Here is a 19939-nt window from a genome sequence, read left to right on the forward strand (position 1 = left end):
GGAAATATTATTTTGAAGACCTTTGAAATCCCCCAACACATCAGGAACAACCATTTGATAAAGAAGTGTCAGATTACCTTTCTCGTCATGATTTTGAAAAATGTGTTCACTGCCCATATTGTGATGTGTTTATCTGAAGAAAATCCCAGAGTATGAAATTATCGCAGCCTTAGATACGTTAAAGCTGAACAAATCTCCTGGTGATGACAGCATACCCACAGAATTATGTAATTTTTCAAAATATATTTTGTTATCTCATCGTCTAATTGGTTTAACAAAATTTTAATTACTGGCAATTTTCTTAAGAGTTGAAGCTCTGGTATCATTGTGCCACTTCACTAAAAGTGAATGGGGGATAGCCCTTTTGAATGTGATGGGTATTTCTTTGGTTAGTATCTTAAACAGCAGATTGCATTTGTACACTAAAACATACGCAATTATTAGTGAATACTAAAATGGATTTAAGAAGGATCACACCACAATTGAAAGCATTTATATATAACAATCAATAGTACAAATATATATTACGAAAAAGAAATTTCCAAAGGCGTTTGATTTTGTAAACAGACAAACATTATTTATGTATTACTTATAAATGGTATCCATGGTCACTTTTTCCATATTATTGAAACTATGTGCGCAGTATTTATGTCAACAGTGTTATGTAATCGGTGAAGGAATCTCAAAATATTTTACCTGTCCTCACGGTGTACATAAAAGTGACAAAACCCTTTCCATATTCCTAAGAAATCAATGCCTGAAACCAAGTCGATTGTACAATTCCGACTATATCGTGAGAATGAATGAGTATCAAATAGTGATGACACCAGGTGTTCACGAAACATTATGAGCTCGCTACTTGTCTCATTATTAAGGAATTTGCTGTATATATGAAATTTTTGAAGATGCAATTTTTGTTAGAGAGGATATGTTAAATTTTATTGCCCTGCTTTTTGCAGATGATATTATTATTGTTTCAGGCAAAATTCTTGGTTTAAATAACAGATTACATGATTTACAGAACTATTAGGATAAATTGAGTATGGATGTTAATACTGACCAAAAACCAAACTTATTGTTTTTGTGAATAATTGTTATTTTTCCGTTGGCCATCGTTACCGAGGGTGGATTATCATTTATACATTTATATAACAGACCTTAACCTTAATTATATGGACAAGAAAAACTGATGTGTCACAGCATTCAGATGTTATGATTAGGCTTGAATACAGATGTGACATGCATCCTCAACTTGATAAGCATACAAATGTACAAACGGTCCCAAATGACTTATTGTCACATGCGACAAACCAAAGGAAATACTTAATACCTCGATCCATGGGTCATTTGTTAAAACACGTGGTGACCATACACGCAGTTACAAATCGATCTTCAGGAGTTCACGGCAGTTTGTCAAATGAAAGCAAATGTCTGAAGTTTACTAAGAAAAAATATGTGAAATGTTGGACATCCTCATTGATAACATCTATGTACAATTTGGGGAAAGACATTTAGGCAAGAAGAACCTCCATAGACACCAATTGTGCTCCCCTTCTTTCTGATCTGTTTCTTTATGCCCATGAATCTGCATTTCTGCTCAAAATGGCAAAGTCAAAACAATAATTTTGTGAAATGTTGGACATCTTCATTGATAACAATGTACAATTTTGGGAAGAGACAGGTAGGCAAGGAGTAGGCATCCCCACGGGTACCAAGTGTGCTCGCCTTCTTGCCCATGTGTTTCTTGATGCACATGAATCGGAATTTCTGCTTGGATTGTCAAAGTCAAAACAAGGTAATTTGGCCAAGAAGTTTAACTTAAGTTTCAGGTATATCGATGATCTGATGTCGTTCATTAACCATAAAAAGTCACTGCTCTTCCACTGATTTACCCAACTGAAGTAGACATAAGGGAGAGCAGTGAGATCCACTCATCTGTTTCATATTTATATCTGTGCACAAAGATTCAGAGTGACAAAACACTCTCCACACAACTGTGTGACAAGGGGCATGACTTTAACTTTCCAATAGTCAACTTTCCCTTTATGCTGAGCTATATTCCTGCAGCTCCAGCCTTTGGTGTCAACATTTCACATCTTTTTAGGTACGTTCGAGCATGCTCTTGCTACCTGGATTTCGAAGAGACTCTTGCTCAGAGGTTACAACATTCAAGGCCTCAGTAAAGCTTTGAAACGTTTTATGGTAGACATGTGGATGAAATTCCACACCTGACGCATCAGTGACAAAAATATGTCCGATGCAATTCCCTGTTTTGACTTGTACCATATGTTTCCGTGTTTTTCAGGTCATCATGTGACTTGCCTTTGAATGTATTTGTGACGGGTGCCACCGATGGGACAGGATACGCTGATATTTTAACGAATACATGGTATCATCACTACATGTATTTGATAGTGATTCAAAATCACATGCTCATTATCTTGTCGGACTAGTCGAACAGCTCTCCAGTTGTATCACGGGGTGTCAGCTTTAATGTGGGAGGAAAGTCCGAAGTAGTACAGGTCACAGACGTTCACCACTTCGGTGAAACCCGCGAGCACGGGTATGGTGCTGACAAACCTAGAAATATAATACAAGAAATAATCATACAAGTTTGTTCGTGTTAAAAAAGTAACATCAAGAAATTTAGTACGACATTGTGCACGAAAATGGTAATCTTTTGTGCAAACTGTTAAAATACCAGTAAATTCAAAATTTCGAGTGAGAGTAGGATTTTGGTATGATAATGAGCCATACACGGACTACTCCGATTTGATGAATAAACCCCTTTCTGGAGCGGAAGGTCCGGGGTTCGATCCCCGGCCGTGTCATGCCAAACAAAGATGGTACTTGTTGTTACCCTGTATGGCGCTCGGCATTAAGGGGCTAAAACAAAGACTGGTCGGCTCGGATTCAGTATACTGTGTCTGAGTGGTATTCATGTTAAACTGCGGCATGGTATCTCACTGTGCTTGCACTTTAGATCGGCATCAGCCTGGACTAGTACAAGCAGCCACACACACACACACACACACACACACGAAAGCACGTCGCTGAATAAGTGCAATAATCTTGGACTCGACGTTAAACCCAATTTCACCTCCCAATAAACAAAGACACATGGTCAATGTCGAAATGCTTAGTAATGCAAATTCACGTTGACGCCTCAAATCTATATGAATGAAAGTAATTAAATGTCAAGCTACAATCGCATTGCTATATATCTTTACAACTGTTACTTGATCAGTCTGGCTGTCCACACCTCACTATCTCAAATGTCCGGATATCTCACCATGGTCCCTCCATGTTAGTGATACCGGGGTCCAGCTGTACAAGGCTCGTATATATATGCACAGTATGTTGCTTATCTAAGCTGAATCCTATTTCTAAAAGGACAGGCAGCACCAATTATTTTCAGATTAACGTGTCCTTGATAAATAAGTTAAACACGAACTTCGTTGTTTCAAAGTCATTATTTCTTATTTTGTGTCCATTTCGTAAATCTTTCAATATCACAGTTAAGTTCGATGAAAGACAAATAGCCCATTCTCTTCCACATTTGTGCCTACATTTTTCAATTTTTAAGTACCTTCGAGCATGCTATTTCTATGAAAATTTCAAAGCGCGTCAAAACGCAAAATTTCCAAAATTTTCAAATTTAATTATCCAATTCACTCTTTTAACTGGTGCCACATGTTTCCGTGCTTTTGTTTCAGCTGAACAATTGACTGCCCTTGCATTGTTCAGATTCCCGAGGCATTGTGGCAATTGTATCAGTAGAAAGCAAATCGTAACAGCTGCCCTTCAGGAAACCACACATCTATTGCAACAGCCATCTTGGTAGACCATCGCAAGAAGTTTAGTATTCATTTTACAGGAGGTTGCAGAAAAGTAAGTTCTGTGATTACTTTCTGATTAAAAATTGTTTTTATTATCATTAACATATATTTCATCTAAGTATGTGTTGGGCAATCTTATCTCTCGGCGAAACTCCCATGCTAGCAAACTGAGATCAAGCGTGTTAACATCAATCGTGAAGTAAATACTTAAGTGTGCTGCCTTACTGTTTTACTGCGTGTCACAGATAAAAATCTTCCAGGACGCTCATCGGTGTAATAATTACCCCCACAATTGATATGGTATTATTGATTAAGAAAGACTAAAGCCTGAAAAGTCATAAGTCACGTCAAGTTCTACGTCGAGAGCAACAAGAAGGATGACAACTCACTCCAAACATTCCAGCACCAGGTTGTCCGCTATGGCGCCTCTAGCCAGACAAACGTCATGTTGTTTGAAAATTCCTCGTAAAGAGGGCATCGTTGATGACATTCACCTGAAGTGCCAGAGTAAGGTAAATGGTCCCAACTAGCAACTTTACATATATACTTTATATATATACTATACACCTCCAGTGAATCACGTGGCATTATATCTACGTATACCGGATTGCTGACGATTCAAAGTATTTTCTATGTATGCATATCATGACGTTGACTAGCATACTAAATGAAATCTGATGGAATGTGATAACATACAGTTGAAACGGAAACTACTCAATGTATATGTATCATGTCATAATCACATTTTACGTCTAGATCTACCCACGTGTCAAACAATGTTTTGTTACCGGATTACCTGCATTTTACTCGTCACGCGTCATCATAAAGCAAAGAAAACATTTTCTAATGTCTATTCTCGTTTCTGTAAAATTACCAGTGCAGTGTAACAGGTTTGGACACCCTATCCTGTCGATAACATGGTTTCACATTTGATTTAGGTACTATTCAATTGTCAGAACAAACATGATATACATTATTGGAGATTCATCTGTAAAAGTAGCATCTTCATAGTTCGATCAATACGAGTTCCATGAGTTAAATGCTAAAATAGTGGTTTAGAGGTGTACAACCTTATTTGCACTCGTTTACATGGTACGTACCCACTCCGTGGTCATGTGAATAGTGGATCTACCCGGGAAACAGAAGGTCGGGAGTTCGATCTTCAGCCGCGTCATACCAAACAACATTAAAAGATGGCACTTTTTGCTACCATATCTGGCGTTCGGCATTACAAAAAGGATGTTCGACTCGGAGTCAGTATAATGTGTCTGAATGGGATGTCTTTGTTAAACTGCGGCAAGGTATCTGCAGGCTAGCTCCAAAAAACTAGTATTAGTCGGGGCCAGTACAAGCAGCCACACACACGTGCTTGCACGTCGCTATATAAGTGAAACAACCCTGAACGCAATGTTTAACCTAATATCTCACCTCATCTGACTCATGCACGAATTGCCGAGAAATATGAAAGATCTCAAGCACCTTGATATCTGCTTCATGAATCAAACTATCAAATTTTTTTTGGTGGAATAATGAGTGAGTGTCACGCCGAACTTAACAGTTTTCCACTTATATCACCGCGTGTCATGTGGAGGAAAGCCCGAAGTGATGTAGTTCTCACACGTTTACTACTTTGGTGAAACCCACGAGGACTGGTACGGTGCTAAAAAACGAAGAAACATAATCAGGGCAGCCCGGATTCGAACCCACAATCATAGGTTTACTTGCATGCCAAAGGGACGCAACTCTGCACAGCGAATTACAAACACGAGAATAAACATCTAGTATATCAATATAATCTAGTATTTTCGGTTCATATAAATATTACCTTTTTTAATAATTGACATGATTATTCAAATCACCTAAAGTATACTTAAGTTTTATTAAGTGTTGCTAAAGTAACTAAACCAAATAGATGTGATATTGATAAATAGTTTCCTTGATGCCAGTATCGTCAATCAATTTCATTGGTAATGGCAATTCATCTTACATGAATGGTTAATGTTATTTTCGATAATGATTTTGTCTGAACTTTTGTTGGAAGTCAAATAAGTGTTTGAATTAAAGAGCATCAATATATCTGGTATCTTCCTATTTGTCAGATGTGCCAATTGTCAGACAGGTTAAAACAACAAAAAGTTGTGTTGATTGCATGTATACCCCTTAGTCAGAATGGTATGGTCCTACAGTAAATAACAGAAGGGTGTTTAGATTGTTTTTGTTGTCTCTTCACGCACGATCACCCATCACACATTGTATAATATCTAACTGGGAACTGAGTACCAAACTCTCCAATTTACTGTAATTAAAACTTATTCCACTAAAGCTGTTCTGCAAATGAATATTTTTTTTATGTTCCATTAAGATTTGAGCGTTGGCCCTATTTTCCAAGACTCTACAGTCTGACCTCTCAATATTCGGAATAAACCATATATCGGTTATATGAAAACGATTGCGCTCGATAACATCTGCCGTGTGTTACATATGCAGCTTTCATTGACTCATTGAAACTCTCGCTACAATGACAAAGTCAATACAGACTTACTCAAGTACAGACCCGTGAAGATCAGGGGTAGAATAGGTCTTCAGTAACCCATTATTTACCGACCACCGTCATATAGATGGAATATTGCTGAGTCAGGAAATAAACAAACAAACAAATATCATGCTTCATACATATTTCAGACATCAGACATATTTGGTAAAAGCTAGCAGATATGTCTTATGGTTATTGAAAGGGTGCTGTTGCTTTTATTTTAGTGGCTTGTCATTGTGAGTGCACCAGTGAGAGGAACAAAAGTGCCACACAATGCACCTGTCTACTTTCCTTTTCGTTCTTCCTGATCATACTCACTGTCGTAGTGGTTGCAGTACTCGCCACACACCGAACTTTGTCATCAAACTTTGAGAGCCAGAACCGGACACGATCAGACTGGGAGTCATTATTGGATGGGATATTTGGAAATAATAAAAATAATGATAATATTTATGATAACCACGACAACCATCCCCCAAAGATAACATTCATAAAACAGTAACGCTGTATTTCACAAAATATACTTCTCAGCGACAGATGGTTTGTTTATGTCTGCTAATGTTGTTGCCCAGGTCTATGAACGCTTGATGATGAATGATGTTTCGGACACAGTCGTGGAGGTTAGTGAGTATATTCATCCATCGAGTATTTAATTTGAACCGTGTATCACTCGATATCTTTATTTAATTTATTTCAGAAAGATCCTAACCATGTTCGGTCCTTTTTCTTGACCATGTCTCGTGTCATCAACTAATATCCAATTATTGAAAGCAATAATGAAACGGACTAGGCATGATATTTACATGTTACTGTCTCAAGCATGAGCACTTACTTTGTTTATTTTCGCTAAGTCGGATTATAGCTGTTATGAAACCTGTTGTACTAATGTACCATGTGTTTCTGTTCAAACTTTCCATGTTCCATCCTTGCATATACATTTATCTCACCATAATGATACAATGAATCATTCTTTGGTATCATTAGCCAGCTACAATCCTTAACTGACGTACATCTTCCATCAACCTTCAGATGAGGATAGTGGGGACGTCCATCCTGATCTGAAGCTTCTAAACCTGCTGAAACCAGTTGCACATTTCTCTGGTCTTGACTTTGATATAGTGACTACGGGTATGCTATCTTCTGCCATACAATTGATATAACCACTGAAATTTTGCAATGCACTGTTTGTTATGTTTCAATGACACTCGTTTATACGTATGTATCATGTCATAAACAAAGCATCTCACGGGTAAACACAAGGTATTATTCTACAAAAACCAATTTTGTCTTACGCACGCGATTTTGGATTCAGGACATGGGACTTAGTTGAAAACATTAAGGAATTGAGCCAACCCTGATGGATCAGACAGAAAACTCCTGTACAACGGAATGAGTTACGAGAACGGCTCCATCACAGTACCAGAAGCAGGAGAGTACCACATCACAAGTCATGTCAAGTTCTACGTCGAGCACGACAAGAAGGACGACAAACCAGTCCAGCACCAGGTTGTCCGCTATAGCGCCTCCAGCCAGACACAGGTCGTGTTGTTTGAGAATGCCGTGACTGAATGTAAAGAGGGCATCAATGACGGAGCTCACCTGGAGTACCCGAGTGATGCTGGTGGACTGGCTCAGTTAGATGCTGGAGATCAGGTGATTGTGAAGGTGTCCCACTTACAGACGCTGAAGCATGATCGCGACTGGCACTATGTTGATATACATATTGTATAAAGAGATGTTTTAGTGCCACCACCATCAGATATGCAGTACTGCACTATTGAGTGTAAAGCCAGCTTTCCCGATCAATACTGTGGCAGCTGGAATGTGGAATACATTCTTTGGTAAATAAGAGCAATGACAAGCCCATGAGTGCTGCAGCTTGAGGCGCTAGCGCTTGCCTGAGATGGAAACACGTAGCTGTCGCGTAAAGAGGAAAGGAAAATATTGACCGTGTAGGTCACGATAACAGCCTCTCAATTTGACAAACATGGATCTAAAAAATGCACCTACATTTAGTTAGTTTGATATCATAAGCCATAGTTTGGTGTGCATGTTTCAAGTATCATTTATATTATCCATACATGTAAATACCCTCATTTGCTCAATTGGTCGTACTGCAAGTGACGTTATCATTTCTATTGTTCTATCATTACAATTACGTCTTCGCGCATTTGAGTAATTTGGGTGTACGACAATGTTCAAGAGTGTCATTCTGATCAGTGAGACAAAAAAAGACTTAAAACGCAGCTGTGATTTGAAAATACTGAACGCTATTTCGCGCGAACTGTACAAGGACTTGACAAAAGATCTCCATCAGAATCCACTATTGCTAATCTTGGGCTTTGGACAATGATCGGCTATATCGATAAGTGTAAACTTCAGCTGCTTGGCCGCTTATGTAACTTAACCTATAACACTTTTGTTAAACATCCTTTTTGTGCATACATTGCAAATCCAACTAATCCTAAATCTGTATGTGGAGATGTATTATCAGTTCTTAACAAGTATAACCTACGAAACAACCTTTGTACATATGTAAGCTGTGGTGTATTTCCTACAAAGAGAAACTGGAAGCAACTGGTTAATAAAACCATTCATGAATATGAAGAAAATATGTGGCGCAGTAAAGTTTCTATCAATACAGGTCTTTCAGGCTTCATGCTAATACACATAAAGCTTACTCACCATATATTATGGCAACTAGCATATCTGTACCCAGAACAGAGGTCAAGTTTAACACCCAAAATCTTTACCTTTCTAACAGTAAAATCTGCAGCTCGACGTAAAGAATCTGAAAACATTTCTATTGCTTTATTTATTACAAGGCTAAACTAACACATTCATCTAAAATATGAGTTATGTCACCAGAGAGAATATTCTCCCGGAACCTGCTTGCACAATTGTTGTCCCATTTGAGCTGTCATTAGCAAAATGTGTTTCTGGTACAGAAGTGTTCTTTTTAGTTGAAACACGTGACTGGAATGAACATGGTATTGGCAGGTGTGGTGACTCTGGCCTAGTTTTGTTATTGAAATCTGTTCAAAGTGTAAACCGTTCACTTGTTCCTATCATAACACGTGCTCCTGCACTAGGAATAAAAGTGAAGTCACTCATTAATTTATAGGCACGACAGCGACCATTCAAAATATTAAGATTAAAAGATGAACATAAATCTATCAACCTCTTGCCATATGTGTTGGTAGTTCAGGAAAAACGTATTCAGAGAATCGCACATAAAATCACAATTACTATATTCAGTGCTGACATGATATCATCGTCCACAAAATCCAAATCTGTTCCGGTGCGTGCTTTGAAGTCTCAAATCTGTTTTTTCTTCTGTGAATAAAAGTAAAAGTCTCAAATCTGTTTTTTCTTCTGTGAATAAAAGTAAACAAAATGAGAGAGAAAGAAAAGTTTAAACAGTTTCAAATCTGCCTTAATGGCACCATCACAATTTTAGTGGGATACAATCACTAGAACAAATACAATACCATATGATATTGTATTCTCGCTTTATGTCAATAATCTTGATGTGATTATTCATATCACTTTAATTTATTGAAGTATAAAGAGATATATAGCCGCTTTAGTGTCTTAATAAAAAATCGTTGATACAAATAAACGATTTCAATGTTGTCAGTGTCGCCATTCAATTTCATTGCTAATTGATAATTCATGTTAATTGAACGGTTAATGCTATTTGTAGTAATGATATTGACTCAACTTTGTTGCAAGCCAAGTGAATTAAAGAGAATAAATATATCGAGCACATTCCCATTCACAATGTGGTTGCAGTCAGCGACACATACAGAGCGATTTGATACGATACTATAAACAGACATGTCAGCTTTTTAAATACGTAGAATATATTTATCTCATAATATGTTATCCACTGAAGAGTGCGAACCTGTCCTAGAAAAGTTCAGGAAACCTGAAAAGTAAGAACGAATTATTTACTTTGACTTTACAAAGTATTTCATGTACTAATTGTAGTAAGTGAATTAGGATTAACGTCATTTTGAACAGTACGTCATTTATTTTACACTGCAGTTCAATTTCATGTGAGAGAAGATCTTGAATCGGCCCTTGACACTTACTACTTTGGTGAAACAATTGATCACGTGCATTGTGCTGATAAGTAAAGAATCTGGGATTCGAGCGAACTGTCATGGGATTCTGGCGAACTGTGAATTAACTAATCGATACCTTGTATTATTCTGTATCTGTTCGCTTATTTGTTTACGCTGGAAAAAAACATTACATCATGGCTCCCCAAACCCGTATTATTGTACTGTAAAGCCTGACCCGTGTTTGATGTTAAATGTGTTTTGAAAATATTACGGTATAATGTACTGTCGAAAGGTTTGCGAGCAGGAAAGTACTGCGAAATCTGCGAGTGACACACACTCGCAATAGTTTCAAGACGCAGTAGATCAACAACAACAAAAATGCATAAGGAGGCATTTCTTGAATTCACTTCCATTGTACATGCCAAGCTAGATGTGTATCTATAATAAATATATTTGCAGTTTATATTAAACAATTCATTTACTTAATTGAAAATCTGACAGTTTTAAATGTGAAATTTTGAATAGAATCTAATGTTTGGATTTGCTTTTCCTTACTCAAATGCGAATTTCTGCATAGCACTGTTTGTAAAGAATAACAATTTTAGTAAAAATACATTTCATTTCGAAGAAACAAAGTTATTTGTACACACAAAAAAGATGTGTAAAGCATCTTCCGTGCAAAACTTTCCTGTCGCAGTAATTTTCTGTCGCCAAACATGTCCAGATTTACAGTATTAATCCTTTGTAGTCATGCTTCATACGAGCATTATGGGTAAACGCTTTTAGCAAAGAGTACTTATGATTTTTGAAATGGGTCTGTCGCTTTTATTTTTAGTGGATTGCCAAGTGAGAGGAACAAAAGTGCTACAAAAGGGACCTGCCTTCTTTCAATTATGGTTATCCTCAACATTATCAGTGGCGTAATGGTTGGAGTACTCGTCACACAATCAAACTTTGCGAGTCAGAACCTGACAGGACCAGAATGGAAGTCATTATTGAAAGAGGTAATAATAATAATAATAATAATAATAATAATAATAATAATAATAATAATAATAAAAAATAATCTTCAGAGTTCATGAGCTGGACGCTTGGAAGAAAGCTGAAGTGTTGTTTATTGGACGAAACAAGAAATTCAGGGTATTGACACCCTCACACGGAGAATCTTGTCAGACAATAGATCAAACCACCCCCGCTCTTCCCTCAATCGCTTATATTTACCATTCATTATGGGAGGGCGTGGTTTGATTAACGTTTGGACTCTTCATGATAGAATTGTTTGTGCACTTTTGCACACGTTTATTTGTCTGATGATCCTCTTGTGAAGCATGTCAAGACTCATTACGAAAACAAGGCATTCCTCCGTTTTCGTAAACGAGCCAAGGACGTGGGACATAATCTCAATGTCAGTGTTGATTTTGTAGATGGTTCTGTACTGCTGGGCGGTACAGAAATGAGTGTCAACCAAGTGAAGTGCCATGTCAAATCAGCCCACACTCAGTTTTTCAAGGAGAGGCTATATCTGACCGACCACTGCATCGAGTTTATGTGCAGTGTGTTGAGAGGGTCAGCAACTCTGCAGAGCCCTTCGCTTGGATGAGGTCGGCTGGCCTGAAAAGCGAAACAGAAGGCTTTCTGTTTGCTGCTCAGGACCAGTCACTTCCCACTCGAAACCGTCAATGTGCAAGTTTTTGCATCAAAAGTAAATATGAAATGTAGATTATATAATGAATTTAATGAGACTATCCAATACATTGTCAGTGGATGCCCCGCTTTGGCACAAGCACAGTATCTTAAGCGACATGATGAAATTGCTCGATCATTTTATTACCGTCTTCGCATTGCTTGTGAGTTTGACACAGAGGTCCATCCATGGCACGACCCGGAATATGTAGAGGTGTGTCATGAAAAATGATAAATACAAAATTCTTTGGAATAGGCCCGTAGACAGCCTCAGGCGTATCCAGGCCAACAAACCTGATCTCGTCCTTTTTGATATTTATATCACTAAATTTTCTGTCCCTTTTGACACTAATGTGATTGACAAGATTGAGGAAAAAATGGCAAATCTGCGGACCTCGCGTTCGAAATGTCAAGCTTGCATCCCAAATACCAAGTTGTCGGACTCCCATTGTTCTCGATGCCTTAGGTTTGGTACCTCCCAATCTGTTGACTGACATTTGGAGAGTACCCGGGTTTGCTACCAGAAATACAGCCCTCCTGACAATCTGGGTAATGCAGAAGGCTGCAGTGTTGGGGAGTCTTCACATTCTCCGAAAAGTTCTGGGTGGGTTTGACTAGGCAGCGCTTCCTGGGAGAAGTCCCATTCGCCGTCTGGGCCGCGTGTAGAGGGAGCAAGGGCCCTGAGCTGATGATGAGCCTAACCAGCCTGACTGTGCCAGGATCACCCAAACCTTCTTTTCTGCATTTTTTATTTTAATCTGTAAATAATGATAATAATATTTTTAGCAAAGAGGAAGGTTATCATTTTGGACCTCATGAGCACAGATCCCCCAACACCCTTTCCTCGCCTTCTTTACATGGCTGACCTTTAACTTATTGCCAAAGGAGACTCCACTCCACCTTGTCGAATCCTTTTCTAATGATGTTGGCATGTCCTTTGAACTCGACAAATGCAACATTCTTCATCTGAAACGTAGCAAGGTAGAAGGGGCAGGATCAGTCGGTTTACCCACGAATAAATAAGGTGAGGTGAAATGGGTTTGACAGTCTTCGTCCGACAACCACGATAACAACCACACATCCCAAGATAACATTGTTGGCATTAATGCTTCATTATACAAACATCCCTTCAAAAAGATCCTAACACTAACCAAATTTTGTTTTCTAGGTCTACGAAAGCTTGTTGATGAATGATGTTTCGGCCACACACGAGCAGCATGGTGAGTTTATGCATTATTTAACCAAAGTTTACAATATTACGTGGAAATATCACTGTGGAATGCCTAGTTCACGCCTGTTGTCGAATTCGATGTTTATTCCAACGAGTATTTAATTTTAACAGAGTATCACAAGATATGTTTATTTAATTTATTTCAGAAAGATCCTAACACTAACCATGTTCGGTTCTTCTTTCTTCAACATGCATCGTGTCATCAACTATTTCGAGTTTTTGAAAGCTTGGTTGGTTGGTTGGTTGGTTTGTTGGTTGGTTGGTTTGTTGTTTAACGCCGCACTCAGCAATATTCCAGCTATATGACGGCGGTCTGTAAATAATCGAGTCTGGACGAGACAATCCAGTGATTAATAGCATGAGCATCGATCCACGCAATTGGGATCGATGACATGCATCAACCAAGTCAGCGAGCCTGACCAACCGATCCCGTTAATCGCCTTTACGACAAGCATTGTCACCTTTTACGGCCAGCATGGGTTGCTGAAGACCTATTCTATCCCGGAATCTTCACGGGTCTTTGAAAGCAATAATTAAACGGACTAGGAATGGAATGTAGCCTAGAATTTGTTTATTTTCGGATTATAGTGTATATTTTCACTGTTATGAAACCTAATGAACTCATTTACCATATTTATCTGCTCACACTTTCTATGTTCCACCCTTGCATATACATGTAATTAACCATACTTATGCAATGGATCATCCTTGGGTGTAATTAGAGAGCTACAAATCTTTTAATATCATTTTCCATCAACCTTTAGATAATGAGGATAATGGGGACGTCCATCCAGATCTGCAGTTTCTCAACCTGCTGAAACCAGTGGCACATTTCTCTGGTCTTGACTTTGATATAGTGACTACGGGTATGCTATCTTCTATAATAGAATTCATATAAAAATACACTGTTTCAATGGCACTCGATTATACGTAACTATGTATAATCTCATAAACAACGCATCTCACGGGTAAACACAAGGTATTATTATACAAAAAGCCGTTTTGTCTTACGAACGCGATTTTGATTAATTCAGGAAATGGGACTCAGTTGAAAACATTAAGGAATTGGGCCAACCCTGATGGTTCGGACAGAAAGCTACTGTACAACAGAATGAGTTACGAAAACGGCTCCATCACAGTACCAGCAGCAGGAGAGTACCACATCACAAGTCATGTCAAGTTCTACGTCGAGGACAACAGGAAGGATGACAAGCCACTCCAAACATTCCAGCATCAGGTTGTCCGCTATAGCACATCCAGCCAGACACAGGTCGTGTTGTTTGAGAATGCCGTGACTGAGTGTAAAGAGGGTATCAACGACGGAGCTCACTTGGAGTACCCGAGTGATGCTGGTGGACTGGCTCAGTTATATGCTGGAGATCATGTGATGGTGAAGGTGTCCAACTTGCAGACGCTGAAGCATGATCGCGACTGGCACTATGTTGATATACATATTGTATAAAGAGAAGTTTGAATGCAACCACCATCAGATATGCAGTACTGCACTATTGAGTGTAAAGCTGGCTTTCCCGATCAATAGTGTGGCAGCTGGAATGTGGAATACATTCTTTGGTAAATAAGAGCAATGACAAGCCCATGAGTGCTGCAGCTTGAGGCGCTAGCGCTTGCCTGAGATGGAAAAACGTAGCAGTTGCTTAAAGAAGAAAGGAAAATATTGACAGTGCAGGTCACGATGACAGCATCTCAATTTGACAAACATGGATTTAAAATACATGCACCTACATTTAGTTAGTTTGATATCATAAGCCATAGTTTAGTGCGCATGTTTCATTCACCATGGATTATCCATAGATACCATCATTTGCTCAATTGGTCGTATTGCAAGTGACGTTATCATTTCTTTTGTTCTATCAGTACAAATACGTTTTTGCGCATGAGAGTAATTTGGGTGTACGACAAATTTCAAGAGTGTCATTCTGATCAGTGAGACAAAATAAGACTTAAAACAAAGCTGTGATTCTGAAGTCTAGGGTATTTATAGACTAGAGACAAAAGACACTGGATATCAGAGTATTTTATACATATGACATTAATAAAAGATATGTATGTGTCTGTTATAAATCTGTTTTACTGCAATATTTGTCATTTATTGTATGTCTCAAACTACATCTGTCTGACACGGGTGTATTTTATGTTGAAGTATGTTATTTGTACACATTGTATTGTAGTACACTTATTTAAGTACACTTACGCTGTCTTCGCCTAACCAGATTGATATGTTCGGGTTATTTGTTGACACTCTCATCTACTTAATCAGATCTAGTTGTTTTACAAGTTTACAATCAGAATGTGACCCACTTGTGGGCCTCTCATGACCATCAAACTATTTTGTTTAACAATTTGCTCCCTACCTTCAACTACCTGTTCACACTGTTTATATTATGCTGCATATATGGACAAAGATAATATCAAATGCTCTTCTGTTCACAGATTGTTTAAAGAGGTATACCATGTAATAACACGATCATTTGAAATATTGTAACGATCAATCAGCAAATTTGTAGGAACATATCACCCGATTTCAACCAAATCAGACACGCTTTTCTGAGAAAGTACTACATGATTGTGACTAAGGGTTGAACCTGTCATTGTGAGTGATCTGCATGTTTATGCAATCCGGAATAACGTTCATTTATATTTTGTTTTAGAACCCCAACAGAAGTTCTTTTCCCAAACTGATAAAATATAAACCTTAATCAAATAATAAAATATCAGAAATAAATGATAAACATACTCTTTTTTTACCATATTATGATAACAGTGTTTCAATAGAAATTAGAAAATTCACAAAAATATCACAGCCATGTATGAAACCTTTTCAATTTACGTTCGGCATTTTGATATTTAAAAAATCATATTATTAATGTACTGCCTTCATATTTACCGTAGACAGGACTCAAACCAGGTTTGAATAATTCATTATACTTATAATGCTTATCTGAACATCAGCATAGTCAGCGCAGGAAATACCTTGCTGTAACCTTACACATGCAATACAGGGAAGGTGTATCATAAACCACATATTCAGTTTCCTTGTGGGGCTACATACGTCATCTAACCTAGAAGTGAATTATAGAGATTACACACCACGCTAAACAGTGACAGCTTTACTATTTATATTCAAGTCCAATACATTCTCTAAATATTCACTTTACACTTTCCCTACACTCGTAGGTTACGTATATATTACTTTTAATCCTTCATTTGTGAAACTTGAGAGACAGTGTCCTGCAAAAGAATCCCAATGTCTCACCACTCACCACTCGCTCAGAAAGTACATACTGCACGGGAGACCCCAGGCGTCCGATTCAGTAGACGCTCCTGTCGGGCCTCGGCTCAATTATTTTTAAGGAATGGAGAGTTACTCGGACAATAACGTAGACACAATTCCACTGATATCGTTGTCACACGGACTCCTGATAGTGAACTGTATTTCACCACGTCATCCTCGTATTCAAAGTCTATTTTTATCTCTGACAGTTTATCTCCGGAACAAGGAAGGTAAACATATACTCCATATACTATTACTGGCGTGTCGGTTGTAGTTCAAGTAAATGGGCGTTTCTTACGTTCAGAGGAAAATCGTACGAATTATGAAATGTACCGATTAAATAATAGGATATGGGTGATATGTGTTAATTTTTTCACATTGCACGAGCGCTTTAACCACACCTACTCCAGTGACGAAGAGTGAGTGTGAGTTAGTGAGTGAGATGGGTGTGACGCCGCCTTTAACAGTATTCCAGTTATATCACGTCGTGTCAGCTTAATGTGGGAGAATTGAGTGAGTGAGTTTGGTTTTACGCCGCTTTTAGCAATATTCCAGCAATATCACGGCGGGGGACACCAGAAATGGGCTTCACACATTGTACCCATGTCGGGATTCGAACCCGGGTCTTCGGCGTGACGAGCGAACGCTTTAACCACTAGGCTACCCGACCGCTCCTAATTCGGGAGAAAAGCCCCAAGTGATGCAGGTCCCAGACGTTTACCACTTCGGTGAAACCCACGAGCACGGGTATGGTGCTGACAAACCTAGAAACATAATCTGGGCGAAACGGGACTCGAACCAACAATTATAGGTTTCTGGCGTGCCCAAGGGACGCAACCCTGCACAGCGAATAGCGGCGCCTCATAGTGCACTCATACACACACACACACACGCACGCACACTCACACATGAACTGTCGAATATCATCGATAATTTAAATAACAAATGAATACATAATGTTCTTTATGAAAGAGTTGGATTTAACGGTTCGTTGAAAAGCGTTTCACTGATGTCATTGCGGGTGAGTTCAATGTCGGGAAAACCCAATGTAATTCAGCATTCATATGCATTACATGAGATAGTATGTGTTGTGATATTTAAAACCGCACTGTGTCACAACTCGTACTATTAAGTTTCAAACAGAGGATGTTCCTGTCCCCTAGTATTTATACTATGTGGACTGCAAATATCAAATATCAATGGGTGTCATTACGCTTTATTACTAACGTTCCAGTGTTATGGTGAAACCTATAGTTAGTTGTCTGCGCTGAGACAGACAACAACTGTCCTAGTTATTGATACGGGTTGCGTTGTGTTAATCACAACAGAATCCGGGTTCCACTCCCGACATGGGTACACTGTGTAAAACCCATTTCTGGTGTCCCCCACAGTGATATTGCTGGAATATTGCTAAAAGCGGCGTAAACCAACTCACTCACTCAGTACATGACCAACAGAAACTATTTCATCTTGCAAGTAAGCTTTCAACTAAAAGTTTGAAAGAAATCGATCATAAAACTCCCCCTTAAGGAAATATTAATACATCAAACCCTAATGAAAGATATTTTTGTTTGATGTGTGGAAATCAATAATGAAAAAACATAACCTAGTGCACCTAGTGCAAGATTATTCCCGATCCATCAATTCAATAATCTTACTACATGTTTAATAATTAAACCGGTAGTTAGTTACTCGTGAGATAAATAACCACACTTGTGTTTGTGAAACATGGGCGCAGCAATGTGCATTGAGGATCACTAGGATTGTCGGTGTGGGAGGCCCAACTCAATTCCCGGCTCCAGTCACAGTACTGGAGTGACTTGGGCCTAGGCAGAGATAACTCTTATATCTTTTTTTTGTGTGGAAAGTTTATAGATACTTTTATTTATATTATGTATCTACATTGAAATGATTTTGTGATATATAGTATGATATATTCCAGATATCAATATTCTGTTATTGCGGTCTATTATGTACATATACTGAACAACAAAAGTTCCAGTGACATTGAATAAGATTTAATGCAAAGTAATGTTTTTTACCAAATCTGAAACATTTTCGGTTTGTAAAAAATAAAAGACTCCCGTAGGTGTTCAAATGATTTAATATGCCATACTGACTTCAGAAAATGCGTGATTTCATATAAAAAACATGAACATGCCAAAATGTCAATTTACAAATCAGTAGCGTGTGTGTCCAAGTCTGGTTGCGATGCAAGCAACACATCTTCGTCTCATGGAATGGACCAGGCGTCGCACAAAGTCCTGTGGGATATCTGTCCGTATCTGCTGTGTCATTTTCGAAGTTCCTGGAGTGTCTGTGGAACACGTGGTTGACGTCGTAGCCGCCGATCCATCTCATCCCACATGTGCTCGATTAGTGAGAGATCAGGGGAGCGAGCCGGGAAGGGGATGATATTCACGTTGTTTTGTTGAAGAGAAGTCGAGCAATATATGGCCGGGCGTTGTCATGTTGAAAGGTAATGCCTTGGCCATGACGACGCAAACACGGTAGAGCAACAGCCGATGATCTCGTCGCGGTAGCGCTGTCCATTGAGATTTCCGTCTACCACTATCAAAAGGGTCCTCTGTCTTGCTGTAATCCCACTCCATATCATAACGCTGCCGCCCCCGGAACAGATCTTCTTCCATGACACAATGATTGGCGTAACGTTCACCTCGACGTCGGTACTCTCGAATCCGCCAATCGCTGTGGTTGAGGTGAACACGAGACTCGTCAGTGAATAGAACTTGTCCCTACTGAATGGCCGCCCAGCGTAGACGCTGTCTGCACCACTGTAGACGTGCTTGACGGTGGTTTCCTGTAAAAATGGGACGTCTGGCGGGTCGTCTGGCGACAATTCCAGCACATCTGAGGCGACGACGTACGGTTTGTGAAGATATTCTTCGAAGGCCAGGGGTGCTTCTTGCAGTCACTGTTACTGGCTGGAATCGATTTCGTAGGTGTGTTGTTCGAATCCAGTTGTTTTGTCGATTATTGGTTTCGCGTGGCCTGCCACTCCGAGGATGGTCTCTGACTGCATTCGTCTGTTGCCAACGTTGCCATAAACACCAAATGGTGTTTCTGTGGACGTTAAAATGCATCATCACGTTGACTCCATCCTGCTTTAAGCATACCAATGGCTCGCAGACGCTCATTTTCGGACAGGCGTGGCATTTCGTAATGTTGAATAATTGCGTAATTTTGTTGATGTTGTCAGCACGATGCTAAACAATGGTATTGAAACTTCCTGGGGCTTGCATAAAAGTCAACTTTTGCATGGAATGCATA

General features: G+C 38.9%; 1 protein-coding gene and 1 pseudogene across 1 annotated transcript; both read left to right on the forward strand.

Annotated features, from left to right (window-relative positions):
* LOC139462076 (uncharacterized) overlaps positions 1-8103 on the forward strand; it is a 37357-nt pseudogene extending 29254 nt beyond the window's left edge.
* A 2151-nt stretch (positions 8104-10254) lies between these two features.
* LOC139461649 (uncharacterized) lies at positions 10255-14818 on the forward strand. The gene is made up of 5 exons (XM_071243113.1): positions 10255-10310; positions 11278-11446; positions 13294-13345; positions 14121-14222; positions 14391-14818. Exons 1-5 carry the CDS (start codon positions 10255-10257, stop codon positions 14816-14818), a joined length of 807 nt encoding a protein of 268 aa, XP_071099214.1.
* Positions 14819-19939: the final 5121 nt, after the last annotated feature.

Source organism: Haliotis cracherodii, unplaced genomic scaffold, assembly GCF_022045235.1.
Source record: "Haliotis cracherodii isolate W230 unplaced genomic scaffold, xgHalCrac1.p SCAF_15, whole genome shotgun sequence".
In the NCBI taxonomy this organism is placed as follows: domain Eukaryota; kingdom Metazoa; phylum Mollusca; class Gastropoda; order Lepetellida; family Haliotidae; genus Haliotis; species Haliotis cracherodii.